At 43.0% G+C, this 22,818-nt stretch overlaps 3 protein-coding genes across 3 annotated transcripts in view; 1 reads left to right on the top strand and 2 right to left on the bottom strand.

Annotated features, from left to right (window-relative positions):
- The first annotated feature begins 963 nt into the window (after positions 1–963).
- Positions 964–3,235, top strand: ing2 (inhibitor of growth family, member 2). The gene is made up of 2 exons (XM_058068067.1): positions 964–1,229; positions 2,309–3,235. Exons 1-2 carry the CDS (start codon positions 1,085–1,087, stop codon positions 3,007–3,009), a joined length of 846 nt encoding a protein of 281 aa, XP_057924050.1. The 5' UTR covers positions 964–1,084; the 3' UTR covers positions 3,010–3,235.
- A 7,136-nt stretch (positions 3,236–10,371) lies between these two features.
- On the bottom strand, positions 10,372–13,594 carry rwdd (RWD domain containing 4). The gene is made up of 7 exons (XM_058068084.1): positions 13,410–13,594; positions 11,643–11,723; positions 11,454–11,563; positions 11,231–11,381; positions 11,044–11,152; positions 10,904–10,953; positions 10,372–10,804 (listed from the first exon to the last, which is right to left on the bottom strand). Exons 1-7 carry the CDS (start codon positions 13,431–13,433, stop codon positions 10,772–10,774), a joined length of 558 nt encoding a protein of 185 aa, XP_057924067.1. The 5' UTR covers positions 13,434–13,594; the 3' UTR covers positions 10,372–10,771.
- Positions 13,595–14,434: 840 nt separating this feature from the next.
- The window catches only part of adam19a (ADAM metallopeptidase domain 19a), a 77,092-nt gene continuing 68,708 nt past the window's right edge, over positions 14,435–22,818 (bottom strand). Inside the window, exons 18-25 of the mRNA XM_058067908.1 lie at positions 22,321–22,525; positions 20,637–20,714; positions 19,189–19,297; positions 17,251–17,392; positions 15,696–15,798; positions 15,371–15,589; positions 15,094–15,302; positions 14,435–15,013 (exon numbers count right to left, since the gene is read on the bottom strand). Coding sequence (XP_057923891.1) covers positions 14,968–15,013; positions 15,094–15,302; positions 15,371–15,589; positions 15,696–15,798; positions 17,251–17,392; positions 19,189–19,297; positions 20,637–20,714; positions 22,321–22,525 — 1,111 coding nt within the window. The 3' untranslated portion in view covers positions 14,435–14,967. The remainder of the gene's footprint in view (positions 15,014–15,093; positions 15,303–15,370; positions 15,590–15,695; positions 15,799–17,250; positions 17,393–19,188; positions 19,298–20,636; positions 20,715–22,320; positions 22,526–22,818) is intronic.

Here is a 22,818-nt window from a genome sequence, read left to right as displayed (position 1 = left end):
CATTCAACTTTTTAACTTGCCTGTATGTAAATTAGATTTGTTTTATTTTGAAAACCTTACGGAAAAGGTTGCATGTGCGCTATGTCCAAAGAAAGAAACTGACGGAAAGTACTTGGGAAACGAAACTAGTGCGGTTCAGACTAGAGGTCATTGCCGAACAAAGGAAAAAATGCATCAGTTTAAATAAATGTAACATGAACTATTCATGTACTAAAAAGTTATACGTTTTGTTGTTAGGGAGTTGTGGACATATGCTTTCAAAATAAGACAAGCTCAAATGAAGTTCCCTTGTTAAATTTATGACATATCACTAACTGATATGAAAAGTATGTAAGTATTAACGTCTTATGTTGGTAAGGACAATACCAATATCGGTAGTATGAATGATGCCTTTACAGTGAAAAGATAAAAGATCGAAATCGACACCAATGGTAGCTTTACAGACTGATTACATATTGCTGATATCGATATTAAAACCTTCTTAAATTGTTTACTAATATTTTTTTTAACTAAAATCTTTGTCTTGTGTTTTATTCTGATATCTGATAATAAAAAAATACATTCCATCATTACATTTCAAGTTAAACACAAAAACGTTGAAAAATAAATAAAACATTTCAATTGACATAACAGCGACATCTAGTGCAAACTCCCGCGAATTACCTACTTCATGAAATTTAAATGGTTGCAAAATGTGTTCAGTAACACTCACATAAACATATGTATTGCATTAAAAAAACAAATTAATGGTGTATTACGTTAGATAAAATGTATATTATTGTATTTACACTGCACAGAATCGTGGTTCATTTCCTCCTTGCTGTAATTTCCCGGGAAAATATTATGCTCCTCTCGGCCAATTGCGACCGAGCAACCACCACAAGCCCCGCCTTTGATGACGACACCAAAGTGTGAAAACAGTCCAATACCATAAAAGGAAAATACTCACGCATGCGCGGTGTCTGCAGTTTTGTTTGAAGTGAAGTGCTGCCTGGAACTGCCCTTACAAGCTGCAAAGTCGTCCACATTTGAATTGAACGCAACATTTTGCACATTTCCTCGCTCTCTATGCATCGACGAGACCATGTTAGGCCATCACTATCCCAATGCTGACAAGTCGCAACAACTGGTCAACTATGTGGAGGATTATCTGGAATGTGTGGAGTCCCTGCCTTTGGACATACAAAGAAATGTTTCTCTACTCCGGGAAATTGATGCAAAGTATCAAGGTAATGTGTCTTAACGTGTGTTTTACTTTTTCAACCAACACGAACGACCTCACCGGCAAGACTACTGCGATGGCCAAGCCTGCCTTGTTTCCTAATTTTTGGACAAACCGAGCCTTCCTTGTTCTCAGCCTCTAAATGTGATGTGAACACGATGTGGATAAAATGATTCGAACGAAAACAAAGAAATTAAGTCTGCAACGCCTTCCATTAAACCCCGTAGATGAGCTCCTTTGCACCAAACCCAATTGGAAAAGGCGGACATTTTATATTCCTTCGTGGCAACAAAAACATACATATGCATTATTACAATATCCAGCAGCTGAGATGAATGTAATGAATCCCCTGGCACATTCGGCCTCAATATAATGTCTAAAGTCAACATAAAATGATGGTAAAAATCAACTTTAATTTGATTCAAGTCACTACACGATGCCGTTTGTATATTTCAATGGAGTGTAACACATCTACGGACAAGTAAACAGTTCCGTGTTGTATCATACAGCGTTATTGACATAAACGTCGCTGTAATTAACGTGTCTAAAGCGTTGTCGACAGCCTTGTTTTTTTTAAAAGGAAAACAAAATTCTTATTGTGACTGCATGCCGATACAAGTTAGCAGCGGCTACAAAGCTAGCATGTTTAGCTCCACGCCGAAATACACGGTGTATTTCGAGAGATGAACTTAAATGTTACATGAACGTCTCGGTGTGTTTTTTTTAATGTGGTGTTTTTACCACCGTGCTACTCTGTCGACCCTGAGCTTCTCTAAACCCCGCCCTCATCACGTCACGTGAGCTCACTGTGGCGTCACTTCCTGTGGAGGAGGAGCTTCACTCCATACAACTCATACAACAGGCTTACTTTCAACCAAATCAACTTTATTTGTTTTTTTTTCCCTGCAAGGACATGCAACACAATTACAAAAATTAAAAAGAAAAACAATTATATATACTAGACACACACACACACCCCAATTCGACTTTAACTAACTTTAAAATTTCAACTTTAATCAAATTTAAGAGTTGGTGAATGCAACAGTATGAAGTAATGTGACCATAAATGTGTGTTACTACTTACAGAGGTGCTGAAAGAGGTGGATGAAGTGTTTGAGAAGTACAAAGGAGAGCAGGATGCAGTCCAGCGGAAGCGTCTGCAGGTCCAGCTGCAGCGAGCACTCATTGTCAGCCAAGAGTTAGGCGACGAGAAGATCCACGTGGTGACCCAGATGACAGAGTTGGTGGAGAACCGCTCGCGGCAAATGGACTCCCACTCCTTGTGCCTCCAGGAGCCCTGCGACGCAGAGCACGTGGTGCCGGAGCGCCGCCCCAACGTCCAAGAGACCTCTGCCCATGAACGCACCTCGGCTCGTCGCCCGCGACGCCAACGCAATAGCGAGAGTCGAGACTCAAGCCACCCGTCAGCCAACGGGTCTCTCGTGGACGACGCCATGGATGAGCTGTCAATCCCGCCTCCCAGAGAGAAGAAATCAAAGTCTGCCAAGAAGAAGAAACGCAAGGCTAAACAGGAGCGAGATGCGTCACCGGTGGACTTCGCCATCGACCCCAATGAGCCCACCTATTGTCTCTGCGAGCAAGTGTCTTACGGTGAAATGATCGGCTGCGACAATGATCAGTGTCCAATTGAATGGTTTCACTTCTCCTGTGTGGGACTGACCTACAAACCTAAGGGCAAATGGTACTGTCCCAAATGCAGGGGGGACAATGAAAAGACCATGGACAAAAGCCTGGACAAGAACAGAAAGGATCGCAGGTCCAGGTAGTGACCCACCTCCTCGTTTCAGTCCCAGTGTCAAGACTATCACTTGTAGTCGATTACAGTGCACAAGAAAAAAAAAAAAGCACAATCAAACTGCAGAAGAAGCGACATATTGTCCGAGGACATCACCGATGCCGCCATTTTCATGAAGCTATTTGTTTTAGTCAAGTTATTCTTTATTTTGATGAATAAATAAAACTGAAGCATCTCTGTTCAGGATCATGGAGTGTCTTTTCATACAGAAATGTATTTTGGTTTATGGAGTCATTATGTCATAATGATTTGGCTTAATTTGAGTGGAATACCACTACGAGCAGGGTTCCTATGGATTTGCCATTTCAGAATTCTACACTATGGATCTGCATTGTTACAGCTGCATTAATTAATCCTGATTAATCGATTATCCAAGTAGTTGGCAATTATTTTAATTTTTGTTTTAATTGCCTCAGTCATCAATGACCTATCTTTGTATCAGACTAAGGCTGTCCTACCTAGTCATGGAGCATTAACTAATGAAGCCTGCTGGAATGAGAGGCGGAATGTGTAAGGTGAATTGAACAGTATTGTTGCGATCGATTCATTCATTCATTTTCTACCGCTTTTCCTCACGAGGGTCACAGGGGTGCTGGAGCCTATCCCAGCTGTCTTCGGGCGAGAGGCGGGGTACACCCTGGACTGGTCGCCAGCCAATCACAGGGCACATATAGACAAACAACCATTCACACTCACATTCATAACTATGGACAATTTGGAGTCGCCAATTAACCTAGCATGTTTTTGGAATACCCAGAGAAAACCCACGCATGCACGGGGAGAACATGCAAACTCCACACAGAGATGACCGAGGGTGGAATCGAACCCTGGTCTCCCAGTTGTGAGGTCTGCGCGCTAAACCACTAGACCGCCGTGCCGCCCCGCGATCGATTCAAAGCTCTGAAAATATGTAGTGGACAAATGTGGACCAAACCACCATGTAATTGGTCCATGTTGATTTGGTCCGACTAGTGCTTTACCCAGTGGTCGGAATTCTAGTTTAATATTAAATATATAGTTTCCATAAGTGTATTGACACGGTCCTCCTGACCTGCTGCCATATGGCAATTAGTCATGGTTTTGCATGAATTTCAGAATAAAAGTTTTGTACCAGATTAATTCCAGTTCTGGTACCACTCTCTGTGTTTGCGATAGTTGCCGTTGTTCATTAGCCACAATGGAAGCTACCAAGCAAAATCTACAGTTCAAATCACTTGCATGAATTTGTCAAGCTAGCAAGTGAAGTTTCCGTTTTTTTTTTCTCTCTAGTAAGCATCCTTGCTGCAATAATAAGATCAGTCAAGCAACGGGGTTGTCAACTTGGACTGCAGGCTTTGAATGAGACCGCCTGGCAGGAGATGCTTAAGGGTGTCATACCTTGATGACAAAGTCTGCCGGCTGGCACGCCTTAATTACAAAGTGTGATGTCGACCCCTCACGACCAAGAGTGCTGATGTCACATCTTGATGCCCTGGATTGAAGAGGAGAAAGAAAGGGTTTGTGATCGCGGGGTTGGGTTGAGGGGGGGGGAAACAAACAGCGCTAATATGCAGATGCAGAAATAGCTTCGGAAGAGTGCCACCAAACATGAACAGCAATCAGTGCTCTGAGATGAGCAGTGAGGGTGCCGCTAAGGGGCCAGGAGATGGCATCCTCACCCTTGAGAAGATTCAACAGCACATAAAAGATTGTTTTGCACAAAGAGGGATGTTCGGTGAGGCTCTGAGAAGTTCTCACCAGGGCCAGGTAACGAACAAACAAACCTATTTATATCAATAACTCCTTGTTATTACACAATTAATTTGCTTTGAAATGCATGGAAATTATATGATAATTAGATGATTGAATTTCTCCATCAGAATACAATTTTAAGCCTGAAGGACAAAGAGAGGGATGATAAGATCAACAGCATCATCAAGAGAATTGTGGAGAAGAGCAGCGTGGACATTGCAAAGTTGCGGCAGCTCATCACCCACTGGGACGCAGAGGAACGCGCCATGTCCGACAGTGACATCGATGAGGGATCATACGGCGTTGCCACCCAGCAGAAGATAAAGAATTACCTCAGGGACTATTTCTCGGAGCGCATCATGTTTGCCGAGCAAGAAGAGGACTTCAGCACTTCAGCACTGGGAATATTTGCAAGGACGACGGCCGTGATACCCAAAAAAGCACAAGAGTCTGATATTTTGGACCCCGAGGAAGAGGAGGATACTGGAATATTTGAGGAGGAGCTGAGCGCCTGTACGGACGAGCAATATATTCATCCGGACAGCTTGGACGACCTACATACAGAAGAGACTTCCACGTTTTCCCAAACATTAGATGGCTCGCTTTCTCCTTCTGAAGAGGCCGACTTGGCTTCTCCTTCCTCCTCGCCCACTTCCTTCGTCGATCAGGCCAAAAATGTGATTCTCCAAGTGATTAACCCTGTTGTTGACACCATTGACTCTGCCAGTAAAACATTTGTGGAGAAAATTAAGTCCACCTTGCAGTCTACTCCAGGTGACAATGAGGAGGAGCCAAGTAGGTCTGAGATAGTATCTATTTCCAGCCGTTCCCCCACACCAGATGATGCGCTGACTCAAAGTTCACGTGCTTCAAACATCATGAGCACGAGTGACAGCAGAAGTGAGAGACCTCCAGATGTCTTGGATCAAGAGGCAAGGGAGGACATAGAATCTATTTCCAGCCATTGCCCGACACCGGATGATGCACAGACTCAAAGTTCATGTGCTTCAAATATCACAAGCACAAGTGAGAGACCTTCGAATGTGTGGGATCAAGAGGCAAGGGAGGACTTGTGTCGTTGTCCTGGTTTGTCAGCGTCAGCGGAGACTCAAATGAGGGATGTAGGAACTGATGCTGACATGAAATTAAGTTTTCCCAGCAGATTAGAAGTTTCTACACAGACCCCAAGTGGTTCCCCGACAATGTTTTCAACAGAACCCACTGAGAACATCAGTTTAGCGTGTGGCTTAGCTTGCACAGACACGTCAAGGCTCAGTGATTCGACGGAGGTTGGATTCTTCCCGATACCTGCTTCTACAAGCACCATGTCGCCAGAGGACATGGACACCAGGAGGCCTTCACCGAAACCAAATGTTCAACTGAAGTCACCAGATGACTGGTTTACAAAGAGGCCTTCATCAGAAGAGGGCACGTGCACTGAACTGTCACCAGAAGACTGGCAACCAAGGAGTCCTTCATCAGTTCCAGGGGTAGATACTGAAATGACTTTGTCAGAAGAATGGATCAAAAAGAGGCCTTCATTGGACCCAACAGAAGATGGTCTTAAATCGCCAGTAAACTGGGTGGCAAAAAGGCCTTCTTCTGAGGTAACAGTAGGTGCTGACCGTAAATCACCAGAAGACTGGTTGGCAAAGAGGCCTTCTTCCGAGTCAACGGCACATGCTGAGCTTAAATCACCAGAAGACTGGCTGACAAAGAGGCCTTCTTCTGAGACAACGACACATACTGATGTTAAATCACCAGAAGACTGGCTGACAAAGAGACCTTCGTCTGAAGCAACACTAGATCATGATTTTATGTCCTTAGAAGACTGGGTCACAACGAGACTGTCATTAGAGTCAGAGGAATATGCTGATCTCGAGTCACCAAAAGACTGGGTGACAAAGAGACCTTCATCAGAAATAATAGCAAATGCAGACATTATGTCCGCAGAAGACTGGTTACCAAAGAGTCCATTGTTTGCAGGAGTAGATACTGACCGTAGGTCCCCAGAAGACCATGTACCAAAGAGGCCTTCATCGGTAGCAGTGGTAGATTCTGACCGTAGGTCCCCACAGGACTGGATCGCAAAAAGGCCTTCATCAGAAGTGGGAACATATGCTGACATCAAATCTCCAGAAGACTGGGTACCAAAGAGGCCTTCATCGGCTGCAGCGGTAGGGGCTGACCGTAGGTCTCCAGAGGACTGGATCGCAAAAAGACCTTCATCGGAAGCAGGAGCATATGCTGATCTCAAGTCTCCTGAGTACTGGGTACAAAAAAGGCCTTCACCGGTTGCAGTACGAGATGCTGACCGCAAGTCCCCAGAAGACTGGGTACCAAAGAGGCCTTCATTGGAAGCAGGGGCATATGCTGATCTCAAGTCCCCAGAAGACTATGTGCTAAAGAGGCCTTCATCGGTTGCAGAGGTAGATGCTGACCGCAGGTTCCCAGAAGACTGGGTACCAAAGAGGCCTACATCGGTTGCAGAGGTCGATGCTAACCGCAAGTCCCCAGAAGACTGGGTACCAAAGAGGCCTACATCGGTTGCAGAGGTCGATGCTAACCGCAAGTCCCCAGAAGACTGGGTACCAACAAGACCTCCATCGGTTGCATTAGTAGTAGATGCTGACCGCAGGTCCCTGGAAGACTGGGGACCAAGGAGGCCTCCATCGGTCGCATTAGTAGTAGATGCTGACTGCAAGTCCCCGAAAGACGGAGTACCAAAGAGGCCTTCATTGGATGCAGTAGTGGATGCTGACCACAAGTTCCCAGAAGACCGCGTGCCAAAGTGGCTTTCATCAGTTGCGGCAGTAGATGCTGATCGGATGTCCCCAGAACACTGCAGGCCAAAGAGGTCTTCATCAGGAGCGAGAGCATATGCTGATGTCAAGTCTCCAGAAGACAAGGTACCGAAGCGGGCTTCATCAGTTGCAGATCCTGACCTTAAATTGCTTAAAGTCAGAACATCCAAGAGGCCTTCATCAGAAGCAGGACCTTATAATGAACAAAAGTCAACAGAAGACTGGCTTGCAGAGAGTCCGTCATCACTTGCAGCACGAGAGGAGAGTCCTAAATTTTCGGAAAGTCCGCTGTCCAGGAGGTCTTCATCCAAAGCGGCCATAGACGTTATCCCCAAGTTGCCAGAAGGTAGGATATCCAGGAGGTCATCATCCAAAGCGGCCATAGACATTATCCCCAAGTTGTCAGAAGGTAGGATTTCCAGAAGGTCTTCATCCAAAGTTCCAGAAGATGTTGAGTCTAAATTGTCTAAAGAAAAGCTATCCAAGAAGTCTTCATCAGAAACAGTCGAGATGGACATCAAGTTCTCAGAGTCCAGTGTAAACAAGAGTCCGTCATGTGAAGCGATAACAGACCTTGAAGAAACATCATCTGTAGAAGTTAACACCAGGCCATCCCTTTGGAAAAGTTGGCTCACAAAGCATCCTAAGAAGATACACCCACTTCTCGATGACTGTCCTGGTGCCATCTTGGACTGTATAGGAGCCAAACCAGCTATTCGGCCTATCTTCAAAAAAGTCAAATCCATGTGGAAGACTCACTATGGGAGAAGAAAGAGCAAGAGAGTGAAAGCAAAGAGCGACAAAAAGGGCGAGAGACCTCCCCACCCAAATGTCTTGGATAAGTCCGAAGAGGACTTGTGTGACTCTGTTGCCTCGCCCGTAGTGCCAGCGGAGTTCACGCTGAGCGATGGCGGCACCGATGACGATCGGAGCACCGATGACCAATCGTCACTGACTATGGAGGATGCACACGACATCCATAGTTTCTTTGAGAACATATTTAGGAAGGAGTTTTCCACACAATTAGAGAAGTCCCTGAAAAGGGGTCTTTTTGACGTAGTCAATGATTACGTCCCTGACAGATGTTCACCGGAACCTGGAGACAAATCAAACGTTAGGCGGAGCACCAGCAGACGTGAAAGAGATTCCCTCAGTTCTAGGGGAGGATTTTAAATCTCTACTGAGTATATCTGTGTACACAACCCACTTGTTAGAATAAAAATATGTCATACATCGTCTTTCCCTCACCTAGTCTTGTCAGTCTTTAGGTCACATGTCAGTGGACAGCTGAGACACTTGCCTAGAGTTTTGAAGGTGCTGCAAACATACTACAGTATCTTACCTTTTCCCCACTTAAAGAAGGACCCGTCCACAAGGAAATACTCCTGAGATTTTTTTTTCTTGGTGGGTTTAAAAGGGAGTCCACACAGGTTCGGATTGGTCACATCCATATGGATCACAAGTGAAAACATACCTACTACATAAAGCACACGTACATGTGGTAAAGTAAACACAGTGACATGACATTTGGGTCATAATGTCCACATTTAAGTCGTCATCCTCTGCTCATGCAGTAGCGATGTGCAATACCACTGGTTTTGTTTCCGATAAGATATGGTATAACCTAGCTAATACATCCATTCATTTTCTATACCGTTTATCCTCACGAGGGTCAGGGGTAAGCTGGAGCCTATCACAGCTGTCTTCGGGTGAGAGGCGGGGTACATCCCAATCACAAGGTACATATAGACAAACAACCTTTGACCTTTGAGTTGACAATTAACCCTTTTTGGAATGTGGGAGGAAACCGGAGTAATGGAGGACCAGGAGAAAACCCACACACACACGGGGAGAACATGCAAACGCAATCATTTTCTACCGCTTTTTCCTCACGAGGGTCGCGGGGGGTGCTGGAGCCTATCCCAGCTGTCTTAGGGCGAGACTGGACTGGTCGCCAGCCAATCACAGGGCACATATAGACAAATAGACAAACAACCATTCACACTCATATTCATACCTATGGACAATTTGGAGTGGAAACCACAGTACCCGGAGAAAACCCACGCATGCACGGGGGGAGAACATGCAAACTCCACACAGAGATGGCCGAGGGTGGAATTGAACCCTGGTCTCCTAGCTGTGAGGTCTGTGTGCTAATCACTCGACCACCGTGCCGCCCAAGACAATCATAAAATATGTAAAAAAATATATATTTTAAAGTAAAATAGTACCATTAAATGAAATATTAAATGATTAAGAACTATAACAATGAAAACTTGACTTTATGATCCATTATTGTTCCAGATAAATATTACCTTAAATAACTGAAGTATAGAATTAGTAAGTATAACTATTATGATTTGAGAATCAATGAGGAGCAGTATTAATCTGCATATCACTATTGTGCAGGGCGTGTCTAGATAAAGTAGAGTTACTTCAGAGACTTATTTTGGAGAAAGAGAGAAATCAGAAAAATTTTGACTGGGGGGAGTCATGCCAGTTAAAATTTCAAATGTTATGTTGGCTTGGTCATGTGACGGCAACAGTGCGACCAGAAAGTAAGTAGTTTGCTGGTTTGTACTATTACATTTTCCCAATCTGGAAGCTGTTTTTAGTTCATATTCTAAGTGACAGCCACGAATGTTAGTCATCTTATTTGGACTGAACAAAAATGTATACAAATTTCAGTTTTTAATTAAGCTAGTGGTCTTGTATTTTGTGGCCAATCCTTTTAAAGCTATTATGAATATAATACACTATAATATAGCATGCTAAGAAATTTAACACAAAGTTGGTCATGATCTCAGAAACTATTTCCAAAATGTTTTTATTTATATACAAAATATTTTCAGGTCAACCAGAAACATAAGAAAATAGCAAACGGAGTAAAATAGTTTCATTAAAATGACCATGTTGCCAGTAAGTCCAACCCAACACTTGCAGGATCAGGACGTAGTGAGAGCAGGTACCTTCAAGAAGGAGACTTCTGTGCTGGGATGTTTGAGCAAAGAAAGCAATCTTGTGGATACGTGACTTCATTACTGATGTTCAGAAGTGCAGAACGGCCCCCGGAGTCCAAGGTTTGGAACAATGCAGCTCTCAGGCTTTAATCGTCGTCTTTGCCTCCTGTTTTGCTCAGCTGTAAAACGGTAGAGAACAACAGAACACAACAGATGTGTGAAGGAGTTTTGTGCGTTTTTATTTTGATGAAGATGCTGGTCCACTTACGTGCTGGATGTAGAGTGAGCAGTGGGAGAAAAAACAGATGGAGGCAAAAATCAATAGTGCTCTTTGTTAGAAGTATATGTAGTGGAAAGATGAAATACATACTTTGATAACGTCAATCCAGTTCCATCCTCTGGGTAGTTCACCTTTGTGATCTGAAGGTACATCACAATCCATACATTTGTCACGAGATGTGCTGTCATGATACTGAAGGTCTGAGTATAAAGTAAAGCGTCAGCCTCCACCTGTTCGACCGATGATCCTTCTCTTCTGAGCTTTGGTCAGCTGCTCCTTCTTCTCCTTCTTTTTGGAAGTCGTCGTGGTTGTTGTCACCTCACTGCTGGACGTTAAGGTCTGAGGATTGTGAGCAAAATGTTAGAGCAAAAATATTATTTGAATCATAAAAAAACTTTTATGATAAACTAAACAGACCACAGCAGTAACTACGGGTCTGTGGTTCTCCATCAGGGCTTCCTGGTTCTCCTTGGCCCACTCAAACAGTGTGTACATCATTGCAGTGCCCAGGTTGGCCTCCACTTGCTCCTCCAGCTTGGAAAGGATGAGCTGCTTTGTCTCTGGAGCGCTGATGTTACCAATAAAATACATTTCAATCAACAAACTATTCACACCCTGAAAATGAGTCATGGAAACATACAGTTTGTTGTTAAAAAAGCCATCAAGGGAGATTTGTGGACCGGTCTCAGGGTAAGTCTCTGGCCATACGATGTCCAGGATGAATGCTTTGGAGTCCTCCAGGTCTCCTATCTGTGGATTTATGAATTCAACAAGTGCAGAGACAAGAAACTTTAGACTATTTACATAAAGTGATAAGCAGATTACTCACCCGCAATTGAAAGGAAACTGGACTCAGTTCTTTAAAACACTCATCGCCCTCGTAGATGGAGCGAAGAGCCTCCAACTCCATCTAAAACCATTCAGCAAAGAAAAACTTATTATTATTATTATTTATACTATGTTTTATTATTCCTGCCTTAGGGTTGTTACAGTGGAAGCTGCTTAACATGCCAACCCTCGGACTGGCCGACTGACGTCGAGATTGGTTGTCTACATAATTTGGGGGTTATCGACATATCTGAAATTGAAAGTGAAACTAAGCATTTATCGCACATTTACTTCTGTAACAGAAATGGTAATAAGAAAGGATATATATATATTCATTCATTTTCTACCGCTTTTTCCTCACGAGGGTTGCGGGGGTGCTGGAGCCTATCTCAGCTGTCTTTGGGCGAGAGGCGGGGTACAGCCTGGACTGGTGGCCAGCCAATCACAGGGCACATATAGACAAACAACCATTCACACTCACATTCATACCTATGGACAATTTGGAGTTGCCAATTAACCTAGCATGTTTTTGGAATGTGGGAGGAAACCGGAGTACCCGGAGAAAACCCACGCATGCACGGGGAGAACATGCAAACTCCACACAGAGATGGCCGAGGGTGGAATTGAACCCTGGTCTCCTAGCTGTGAGGTCTGCGATATATATATGTATATATATATATATTTGTTGGCATTGTTGTCCTCCATTTTGATTCGTTTCATTTGATACTGTTGTGACATGACCAGGGGCAATTCCAAGGGCCCCTGACTAACAGGGCCCCAAAAAATATCTATGTGGTGACAACAGTCCAATATTATTTTTTTTAATGGGGCCCAGAATTCCTGGATGTGCCTCTGGACAGGAGTATTTTGTAGAGCTCCTGAGCTGTGAGTCAGGAGTTGGGCTCCAGCGGCATTTACCTGCTAGCTAGAAGCGCCAGCCCAAGAGAGAAGGCTATATATTATACATTGTTGTTTTTATAGACGCCAATAAAAAGCTGATTTGTGACCTCATCATCATTCCACATTCGTCATTACAGTATTTCTTACTTTTATCTAACAAACCTGCCACTGTAATTGTGTTGTAGGTCTTTGCTACAATGACAACAAAGCTTTTGTACATGCACAAATCTTTCTTCCAATGACAAACAATCAAAAAAGAAATACAATCCAAGTTAATACTGGCATGCACTGAAAACTAGTTTTAATGCCGTGTAAGTAGATAGTACAGGATCCAGATACAGTGCTCAGAGATTAATTGCTGGAATAGACAGTCAAAAAAACTACACATTTTTTTATTTTGCAAGTTCTCCCAAAACAAAGACAGGTATGTGCCATAAAAAATGTTGTAGACTTATGACACTGGTAGTTGTAAATAAACAATGTAGTCCCACATAATATATTAATAATAAAAACATCTTTTACTCTGTTTTTACTCAACTCTAATTTTCTTCACTGTCTTCACACACGTCTTTGAGTATTTTGAAAAGCGTATACAAATAACATGTATTATTATTATTATTATTTTATTATTCATGTACTGACAAAATAAACTAATACAAAAGTTACTCACAGTATTCAATACTTACTCTCACTACTTCTTACTTTTATTTGAGCCACGTTACTGAAAGTAACGGCACTCATACTTGAATATAATTTTGGCTACAACGGGACTTGATGAGTTGTTCGCCATAGACATACCATGCTAGCCTTACCAAGTCAGCATTGTGCCGCTATAGGCAGTGAGCATCGCAAATCGTTCACTCCTTACCTCTTGATCCTCGTTTGTTGTCATGGTTCCGTTCGTCTTTCCCAGTGACGTACTCTGCTTCCAAAGATGAATATTTGCGAGACGTCAACTACCAACGAGCCATGTCTGTCATGAAAAAGCAATAGTTTACCAGAAATTCAACAGCAGTGATAGTGAGCTCCACCATGGTATTGGCGCTTGCGCAGTCAAGCATTGTTTCTTCTACTCATTGGTAATGAGCAACACAAGCTCATAAAGCGCACTACCGCCACCACCTGGACAGAGTATGTAAAGCAAGAGCGATTTTTTATATATATATAAAATAAATATAAATAATATATAGAATAATATATATAATATATAAATAAAATCGTACTATATATATAATAAATAAAACACAAAATTTAATAAATATAAATAATATTTATAATTATATATATGTAATATATATAAATAAAATCACACACTATATATATATATATATATATATATCTAGTGCAATTATATATATAGTATATATATATATATATATATATATATATATATATATATATATATATATATATATATATATATATATATATATATATATATATATATATATATATTCATTACCGCTTATCCTCACTAGGGTCGTGAGCATGCTGGAGCCTATCCCAGCCTCATGTACTGCACAAATTGTCAATTTGTAAAACTATACTGCACATTTTGATCGCATCCAGTGTTTTGTTCTTATTTCTTATAGCCACCTTGATGAGAGTGGAAATGGCTTAGGAAATCGTTTACATGAATCCATCTCCCCATGAGGCCATTCATCCTCACACAGCTCTCCACTCCAAAACACACGCTCTCCAAAAGCATTAGTCTCCATGGAGAGAACTGGGCATCTCATTTCTAACAGGGTGGAATCCATAAAGAAGTGGTGATACAAAGCTTCAAGAACTATTAGATCATCATGGATTGTATGGAAATTTTTCAGCAAAAAGAAAAAAAACTGTTTTCCTTGAACTATTCAGCAAAGCACAATTCAATTATGACCCAAATGACACCTTTGTAAAAAATATTTTATGGAACATTTCAAGACAACACAAAAGACATTCAAATCAATGCAAGTGGCGTGGGTGTGCTCCATTCACATGTAAACAACAACGCTGTCATTATTTCCTCATCCGATACAATAAATTATAATGATCAGTGGACTTGTAAACATAACAAAACATTATCTTTGAAAGGATTTTCAAGCAACTGTGAACAGAGACCTCTTTGGCACAGAACACAAATCCTAAAAACAATTGTAAACCAGACAAGAGCTACAAAAAAAACATTTAAAAATGACATTAAAAAATGAAAAAAAATTGATTTGGCAAAATGTCTCAGTCTGCAAGGCCTCCGTGCAAAACTGCGTCAATGTGGCTAAATTTAGAGTGCTCGCTCTTCTTCTTCTTGTCCGTTTTTGTTTCTTTTGACATTGTCCTCCTCCTGCCGCTTTCTCTGTGGTCAACCAACACGGCAACGTTGTTTTAGTGCAAATAGGCTTTGGAGGGGGAGGGCCACGTGGGGGCCAGAGAGAAGGTCATCTTCATGATGGAGGTGAGGATGTGTTTGGTTTGGTACCTGGGACCGGTCTGCAGGAGACAGCAGAAAGCAAATAAACGCCCAAGCATGCATCAGGACCCCCGTTGCAAAACAAATAAAGTGTGCCCACCTGAGAGCTCTGAGAGGGGGCACGGCTGAGACTTTGCCCACAGGTCTGAGTCCTCCTGCGGGGGGCATCACAACCAAAAGGCTTGGGGGAGGTTTTGAGGTCAGCACACGAACCGGACTCGCTGTAGGGGAGGTTCCCCTGGTGGGACTGAGGGGTAGGGGTCGCTCAGGTGGGAAGGGGGGCAGTCTGGGCTGCAGCTCAGATACCAGCTGAAAAAAAACAACATTTATTTGTAATTATTCCTTTGCATGAATAAGAAAGCAAATGGCAGCCTCACCAGTGGGGAACGTGTCGGATTGAGGGGAAGGGGCTTCTTGGGCGGGCTTAGACGCTGTGGGGGTGGCAGGGATTTCCTACTGGGGGGCTTGCCTGCCGGTAGAGGTGGGCGTGACCCCTTTAGGACAGGTCGCAGGGGTCGCACGATGTTGACCGGCTGTGTGCTGGCGGGCGGTGGTGCTGGTCGGAGAGGAAGGACCTCTTTGCTGGTGGCAGGAAGCTGACGGAGCGACGAACAAACATCGAGTTAAATTAATTATAATTAATTAATTATTAAGTAATTATAAGAAGCTGAATCATAAGAGCAGTTGAAAAATATATCGCACCCCCTTGTGGCCGCCTGCTTTGTGGATTGGTCCCACAACCTTTAAGTGAAAGGCGGGATTCAGATGGCCGTTCTTCTTCCCGTTCTCCAAGGATGTCTCCATCCTGTCCACACAAAATATTCATTAATATTTACCGACTGTTGCAGGGGGGCAGCAGCCTCAGTAGGGAAGCCCAGCCATCCCGGTCCCCGACCACTTCATCCAGCTCCACTGGGAGGACATAAAGGTGTTCCCAGGTCAGCTGTGAGACATAATCCCTCCAGCGTCCTCCTCCTAGGTCTGCCCCAGGGCCTCTCCCTGGATGGGCATGCCCGGAACACCTCACTAGGGAGGCGTCCAGAAGGCATCCGGACTAGATGCCCGAGCAGATCTGCTTGACGTGTCAACATTGCTTCCCCTTAAAGCAGGGGTCTCAAACACGCGGCCCGCGGGCCAAATGTGGCCCGCAGGACACTAGTTTGAGGCCCCCGCCTTGATATGAAAGTTTAATGTTTGATATGGATGCTGTATGGTATCATGTACCCAGAAAAAATTATTACGTTTGATTAATGTTCATGTTAAAGGTTAAATAACTGTTGATAGTTATCCTCCCTATATGTGTGGAAGTGGTAAGTTTTTGGCTATTTAAGTTTAAAGGAAATAACTTGAAGGCTACCGTTTAGGTCGCTAGCTCTCTAGTTTGCGAGTTAGCATGTGTCTCAAGACGCTGCAGTTGCGCAATATGTTGTAAATAAAAAGAGTATAAATGTGACTATAGTCGTGTTTTGTCATGTCTACAGGGCTCTAATAATGCTTTGTTCATTTTAATCTGAAAAAAATAATTTGTCTACCCACCAACTATATGTGGTTTCTTAAGTTTTTATTATTTGCCGTTTTATTATTATTATTATATTTATTTATTACTGATTGATTGAGTTTCTTTATTCTTGATTTGTTTATTTATTTTTCATCTTATTTTGTGTAGAAAAATAAAAAGTAAGATATTTGAGAACAGTGGAATGTTTTATCAGAGCTTTTCCTGTAGAAAATCGGAACCAAAGCAAAGTTTATTAATTTTTCTGTTTTTAATGAATGTGTTTTTTGTTGTTTTTTTTTGAAAACCTGATGCCGCCCAGCCTCGCCCAGACCCTCGCTCCAGTGGCCCCCAGGTAAATTGAGTTTGAGACCCCTGCCTTAAAGAGTATTTAGAATCAGTATGGTAACATATTAGTTACTTGTTTTCTTCTATCTGCTACAATCAGGACATATTTCCTGCCTGCTTCATTTGCAATGCTGGGCTCGTTAAAGGACTGGATGGTCTCCAGAAGCTTTTCTGCGGTGTAAATCAATGCGCTAGGAGCTGAGGATGTCTTAAGGCACTTCAGGCAGAGAGATGAGCTCGTAAAAGAAGCTCTTGAGGTGATGAGGGCTCCGATTTGGCAAGCAAACCGGCGTGGTCGTAAAAGATGGATTGATCTCTCCGAAACCATATGCAGTACATGACGCATGACATGTCTTCTGTTGTTGATTGGACAGTGAAAGCACAATGACATCATCACATGAACGGCTGTCGTACTTGTTGCTCTTGTTCTTCTCTCGTTGCATGAGCCACTTGTGGAAGTAGGAGGTCTTGATGCGGTAGCAGTAGAAGAGCATCAGCACAGCAGGGAGGACCACCAGGAAGGTAAACAAAAGGCCTACAACCAAGCCCACTTGACCTGCGCGCACACACATTTGGAAAAAGTATTTTGCATGAGAGGCACAAAGAAGTGATGATGTAACAGAAAGTTGATATGATAGAAGAGAGCATGTTTGATGCCGCTTTAAGCTGAAAAAACAACCACAAGATGGCAGAAGTGTATTTTATGTATTTTATTTATGTATTTCATTCATTCATTCATTTTCTACCGCTTATCCTCACGAGGGTTGCGGGGGGTGCTGGAGCCTATCCCAGCTGTCTTGGGGCGAGAGGCGGGGTACACCCTGGACTGGTCGCCAGCCAATCACAGGGCACATATAGACAAACAACCATTCACACTCACATTCATACCTATGGACAATTTGGAGTCGCCAATTAACCTAGCATGTTTTTGGAATGTGGGAGGAAACCGGAGTACCCGGAGAAAACCCACGCATGCACGGGGAGAACATGCAAACTCCATATGTATTTTATTTATGTATTTTAAAATTTATTTTACTTTTTTTAAAGTGTATTTTTAAGAATATTTTAAGAACTCGACCTGCACCTCCCCCCATTGAAATAAACTGCACAGCGACCAGGAAGTCAAAAGCCATCTTGCTGTGTTGCTGGAGGAGGTTACGCATTGAAGGGAAAATTTAACCCATGCACACAGTTCGTTGTAAATGGTAAAATTGTAAATAGTTAATGGTGATTTATTTATTTTTTATTTTATTTTCATGTAAAACAACCATTTTTTGGTGTTTTTGATGTTGTGGCATCATTGCTAAGACATTAAACACTGGAAGTTGCTATTTAAAAGACAAAACCACTGACTGGCCTCTCGATAGTGTTGTTGCTTGCATCAGATACAGCAGATACAATAATGATGGATCAATATGTTGTTTGTAGAAAGAAAAGAAGAGTATCTTTGCAGGAGATTTTTACAGATGTCATGCCTCGTTCTCTATGTCCATGTCCAAAATCCTTTCTGAGTAGGGCTCCAAAGACATTTTGACCTCCAGAGCCACAAGCACACAGGCACGGCAGGAATAATCCATGCCCTTCCTTTGAAAATGAAAACGGTGGTGGTTGGTGGTTTTGGTCTCCTGTTGGCAGGAGTTTTTTATTTTTTTTTAATACACAATAAAAATCAAACTATTTGTTTGGGCCTTTTATCTCTATTTTATTTTTGTATTTCAAAGTGAAATTCAAATAACCCCATCATTTCCATTCTTACTAACCTTTTAGCACACTCAACTCTCACGGGATGGAGCCACATCGCCATAGAAATCACATTTTTTATTTTGTTATTATTTTAAAGATATATGGACAAATGTAACTGAGGACCCCTGCTCATTAAATGCATTTTTAATTATATTTTAATTACTGGCATACAGTATTGTGCCTACAAAACGTGCATTTACACGACATCACGCCCTGTCAAAGCATCTTCCTGCTGGAAAATATTACACACATTGACTTGTAAAACAGCTCCCTCTGCTGGTTTTATAGCCGCAGTGCTCTTTTCCCCTGGCAGATGGCGCCATGCAACCACTTCAATTTAAGTTAAGCAGGAAAAAAAAAAAAAAAGAAAGAAAATCTACAAATACTCTACTGTACTGCCATTTTGTGACGTTAATTAAAAAAACAAAAAACAACATCAGGAGGTTGCCAACAGCCACGGTTGTTAATACCAATGTTTTGTGGCTCGGTGCTAATTAGAAACCCTGGCGGCTATTTGCTTTTACCATAGGAGAATAGTGTCATTCATTTGAACATAATGTAATTTGTTTCTAAAAGTGTGTGCATGTGTGTGTGTGTGTGTGTACTCACTGTCGTACTGTATGGGGCCGCTGTCTACACTGCCCCCGAGGCCCGGCTTCTCACAGAAAGGTGGGGCCCAACCTCGACTACAGTGGCAGTTGCCATTGCTGTTACACACCTACAAAGAAGACGCTAATGAAGGATTGCTTGAAGAGTGATTGGGTTTTTTGTGTTGGGGTGGACTTGGGGTGGTCATGGCGTCATCAAATGAAGAGTGATCTGGGAGCGTGACATGATGTTTGAATGTGACCTTGGGTTCAGAAATACAACAGTGTGTGTGGGTGCAGGCTGTAAGATTGGATAGAAACTAGCGAAACTTCATATGGAGAAAAAATGAGATGTTTGGGGGCCCTTGGAAATCGGAGGGCCTTAGGCAATTTCCTGGTCATTCATTCATTCATTTTCTACCACTTTTCCTCACAAGGGTCGCGGGGGTGCTGGAGCCTATCCCAGCGGTCTTTGGGCAAGAGGTGGGGTACACCCTGGACTGGTCGCCAGCCAATCACAGGGCACATACAGACAAACAACCATTCACACTCACATTCATACCTATGGACAATTTGGAGTCGCCAATTAACCTAGCATGTTTTTGGAATGTGGAATGTGAAAACCCACGCATGCAAACATGCAAACTCCACACAGAGATGGCCGAGGGTGGAATTGAACCCTAGTCTCCTAGATGTGATGTCTGCACGCTAACCACTCGACCGCCGTCCCATCTCTTCATTCATTCATTTTCTACCGCTTTTTCCTCATGAGGGTCGCGGGGGTGCTGGAGCCTATCCTAGCTGTCTTTGGGTGAGAGATGGGGTACACCCTGGACTGGTCACCAGCCAATCACAGGGCACATATGTATAGACAAACAACCATTCACACTCACATTCATACCTATGGACAATTTGGAGTCGCCAATTAACCTAGCATGTTTTTGGAATGTGGGAGGAAACCGGAGTACCTGGAGAAAACCCATGGTCTCTTCTCCAATAAGTACCTTACCTTCAATACTAGTACAACGAGAGCCTTAACAAGCCCAAAGCAGAAAAACTCACAGAAAGTGTCAGAAAATGTTAGGGATTAAAAATTAATGCAATTAAAAAAATAACACACTAAATATGGCTGTAATTAATTAATCACAATTAATGCAACAATCAGCCACCCCCAAGTATATTATCAGCAAAAGCCTGGTGACCGTCATCACAATGAAGAGTTGATGGACTCGTAAAGCTTGCATGATTTCTCCGTATCTGCCTGAGGCTTGCTTGTACGTTCCAATAAACAGCTCATCACCTGGGGGGTGTGTGTGGGGGGGGTGGGGGCTGCTGTATTTCAGCTGTTGTTTCATTTTATCTTTTTATTCCTGCCTTTTACTGTGGCTTTTAGCGTTTGCATAACACACAAGCTTTGCCCAAGGACACAAATGAGATCAGGGCAGTGTTTGTGTGTGTGTGTGCCCTTACCCCGTTGCCATGACAGCGGGCGATGCAAACCTCCAGCTCGCTAAATGACGCATTTTGACACCGGCGGTCTCGACATACCTGTGACGACACAAGCAAGGGGATATGGAAGATTAGACACACAAGCACACCTTAAAAGGAGCTTTAAATCTATCTGGATGGCTCCAATTTAAGGACAAGTTGCAATGAAAGGAAAGGTTTCCCTGTGTAAACAATGATAATATGTATTAAAGGGAGTATACTGTGGAGCTTTTACACAGAAATTTGTATTGTGTTACTGATTTTTTTGTTTCAGCAATGGATCATGCTCATTAAAATGTGTATATGTCCGGTGGCCGTACAAACGCTCCAAACACAGAAATCATCAAAAAACTAAAAACACCATAAAACATCTATCCATTTTCTGTACCGCTTATCCTCAGGAGGGTGGCGGACATGCTGGAGCCTATCCCAGAAACAAATGCACAAATTATACCCTGAAATTAACATGTTCCATTCACATTAATGTAGGAAAATCATTCAAATAACAAAAACACCCAAAACAACAACGTGAGAGAAATGCTGCTCAAGTTCACAGACCAAAAAAAATATAGATTTGACACGCTACCAGGGACGCCAGACCTGAGGAATGTCCCTCTGGATTCCCAGAAGAAAGCTGGTAAATGAATTCAGGAATTTTTCTGAATGCCTTTTGCCGAGGGTTCATTCAAGGGAGAAAATAAATTGTTTACAGAAACAACACAAAAATATGATGGCTCAGACAAACAACAAAAATATACAAATCTAGAAGAAAATAATGCAAAAATGCAGGCACATGTTACCAACAATGTAACCCTGTACCACTTCCACACGTTCCTCAATCTCCTCTCCCCCTTTTTTTGGAGAGACACCTTCCCTTTAAATAGTCTCGCCCCTCCCTTGGGCGTACCCACTAAACAATAGGGGTGCGGAACCCTGTTTGCGACTTGGTTCAGTCTAATGTCACCTGACCACTACTTGCGCGCCAATTTCGCTTCTTAGGGGGACCGGCCCGGAAGTAGTCCCTTCCGGTGTGAGTCGGCAGCAGGCTGCCCGTCTTGCGTTTCAATGAGGTGAGTCTTGCGTATACATGGTATGGATTGTGAGTGGCGAAATACGTTGTCCGTTGTACATGGGAAATACGTTGCCCGGACGCGGGGAGAAGTTTGTGTTTGGTTACGTGCCAGCTTGCAGCGCGACGTCTCATAGGGACGGAGGAGTCCTCTTCTCCGTCACACCTTTGTGTAAACACTTAAAATTACATCCTGTTCGCCTGGTAAACGTCTGTTTTGTTCTGTGACGTTGCTACATATCTCTCATGCAGTTCTTTTTGGGGGATTTGTGTCTTTCTGACATTTGGAACATTGCGATTGCCACATTTTTTATTTACAGCATTTCCCCATTGCATGTGTTTTATAGTGTTTTCGCTTTTGCTCATCATTTCTGTGTTTGGACGTTACTTCCCCTGTGGGCCACCCAAATACTATTGCACAGAAAGAAATGTGTTAACTAGTGTCAGGGTTAGCAGACGGGACAACGGAGTGATGCGTCAAAAGACAGACACAGGCAGATAGATTGAAAAGGGAGCAAACATCACTGTCTTGAATTCTGGCTTCAGCTCATTTTTAAGAACAAGCGGTGGCCCCACTTTGCCGGAGCGAGGACTCACCTTGCCTTCGCCACACTTGGTGCCGGTCACGACGAGGCCGGGGTCGGGAAGGTCGCCCTGGCCGTCCTGGGTGCTGTAGACATAGGTGCCGCGACACTTCACCTCCGTGCCTCCTGTCTTGATGGTGGTGTCGATGGACACGGCGTTGGTGCCTTTGGGCTTCTTGGCAGCACTGTGGCACTGGATCTTTCCACATTTGGCATCACTGCATATAAACAGATGCGATGGTCTTAATGTTCATGTTCATGGCTGAAGAGCACTGCCTACACACCAGCAGGGTGATGATACACACCTGGGGTCTCCAACTTGTGAGCTTCTTTTACTAAATGAAAATGGCAGAGTTTTTGTAACATTTATTTTTAAAGCTTATTTTAAGTAAAAGGAGAAAAGGAGGTGAAGAAGCGTGTGCAGACAGGATGGAACGGTTGGAGAAAAGTATCAGGTGTGATGTGTGATGTGTGATAGAAGAGTTTCAGCTAAAATGAAAGGAAAGGTATA

The sequence above is a fragment of the Doryrhamphus excisus genome, chromosome 3, assembly GCF_030265055.1.
Source record: "Doryrhamphus excisus isolate RoL2022-K1 chromosome 3, RoL_Dexc_1.0, whole genome shotgun sequence".
NCBI classification, from domain to species: domain Eukaryota; kingdom Metazoa; phylum Chordata; class Actinopteri; order Syngnathiformes; family Syngnathidae; genus Doryrhamphus; species Doryrhamphus excisus.
The sequence above is the reverse complement of the archived record's forward strand: the minus strand, read 5'-3'. Positions and strand labels throughout refer to the sequence as shown.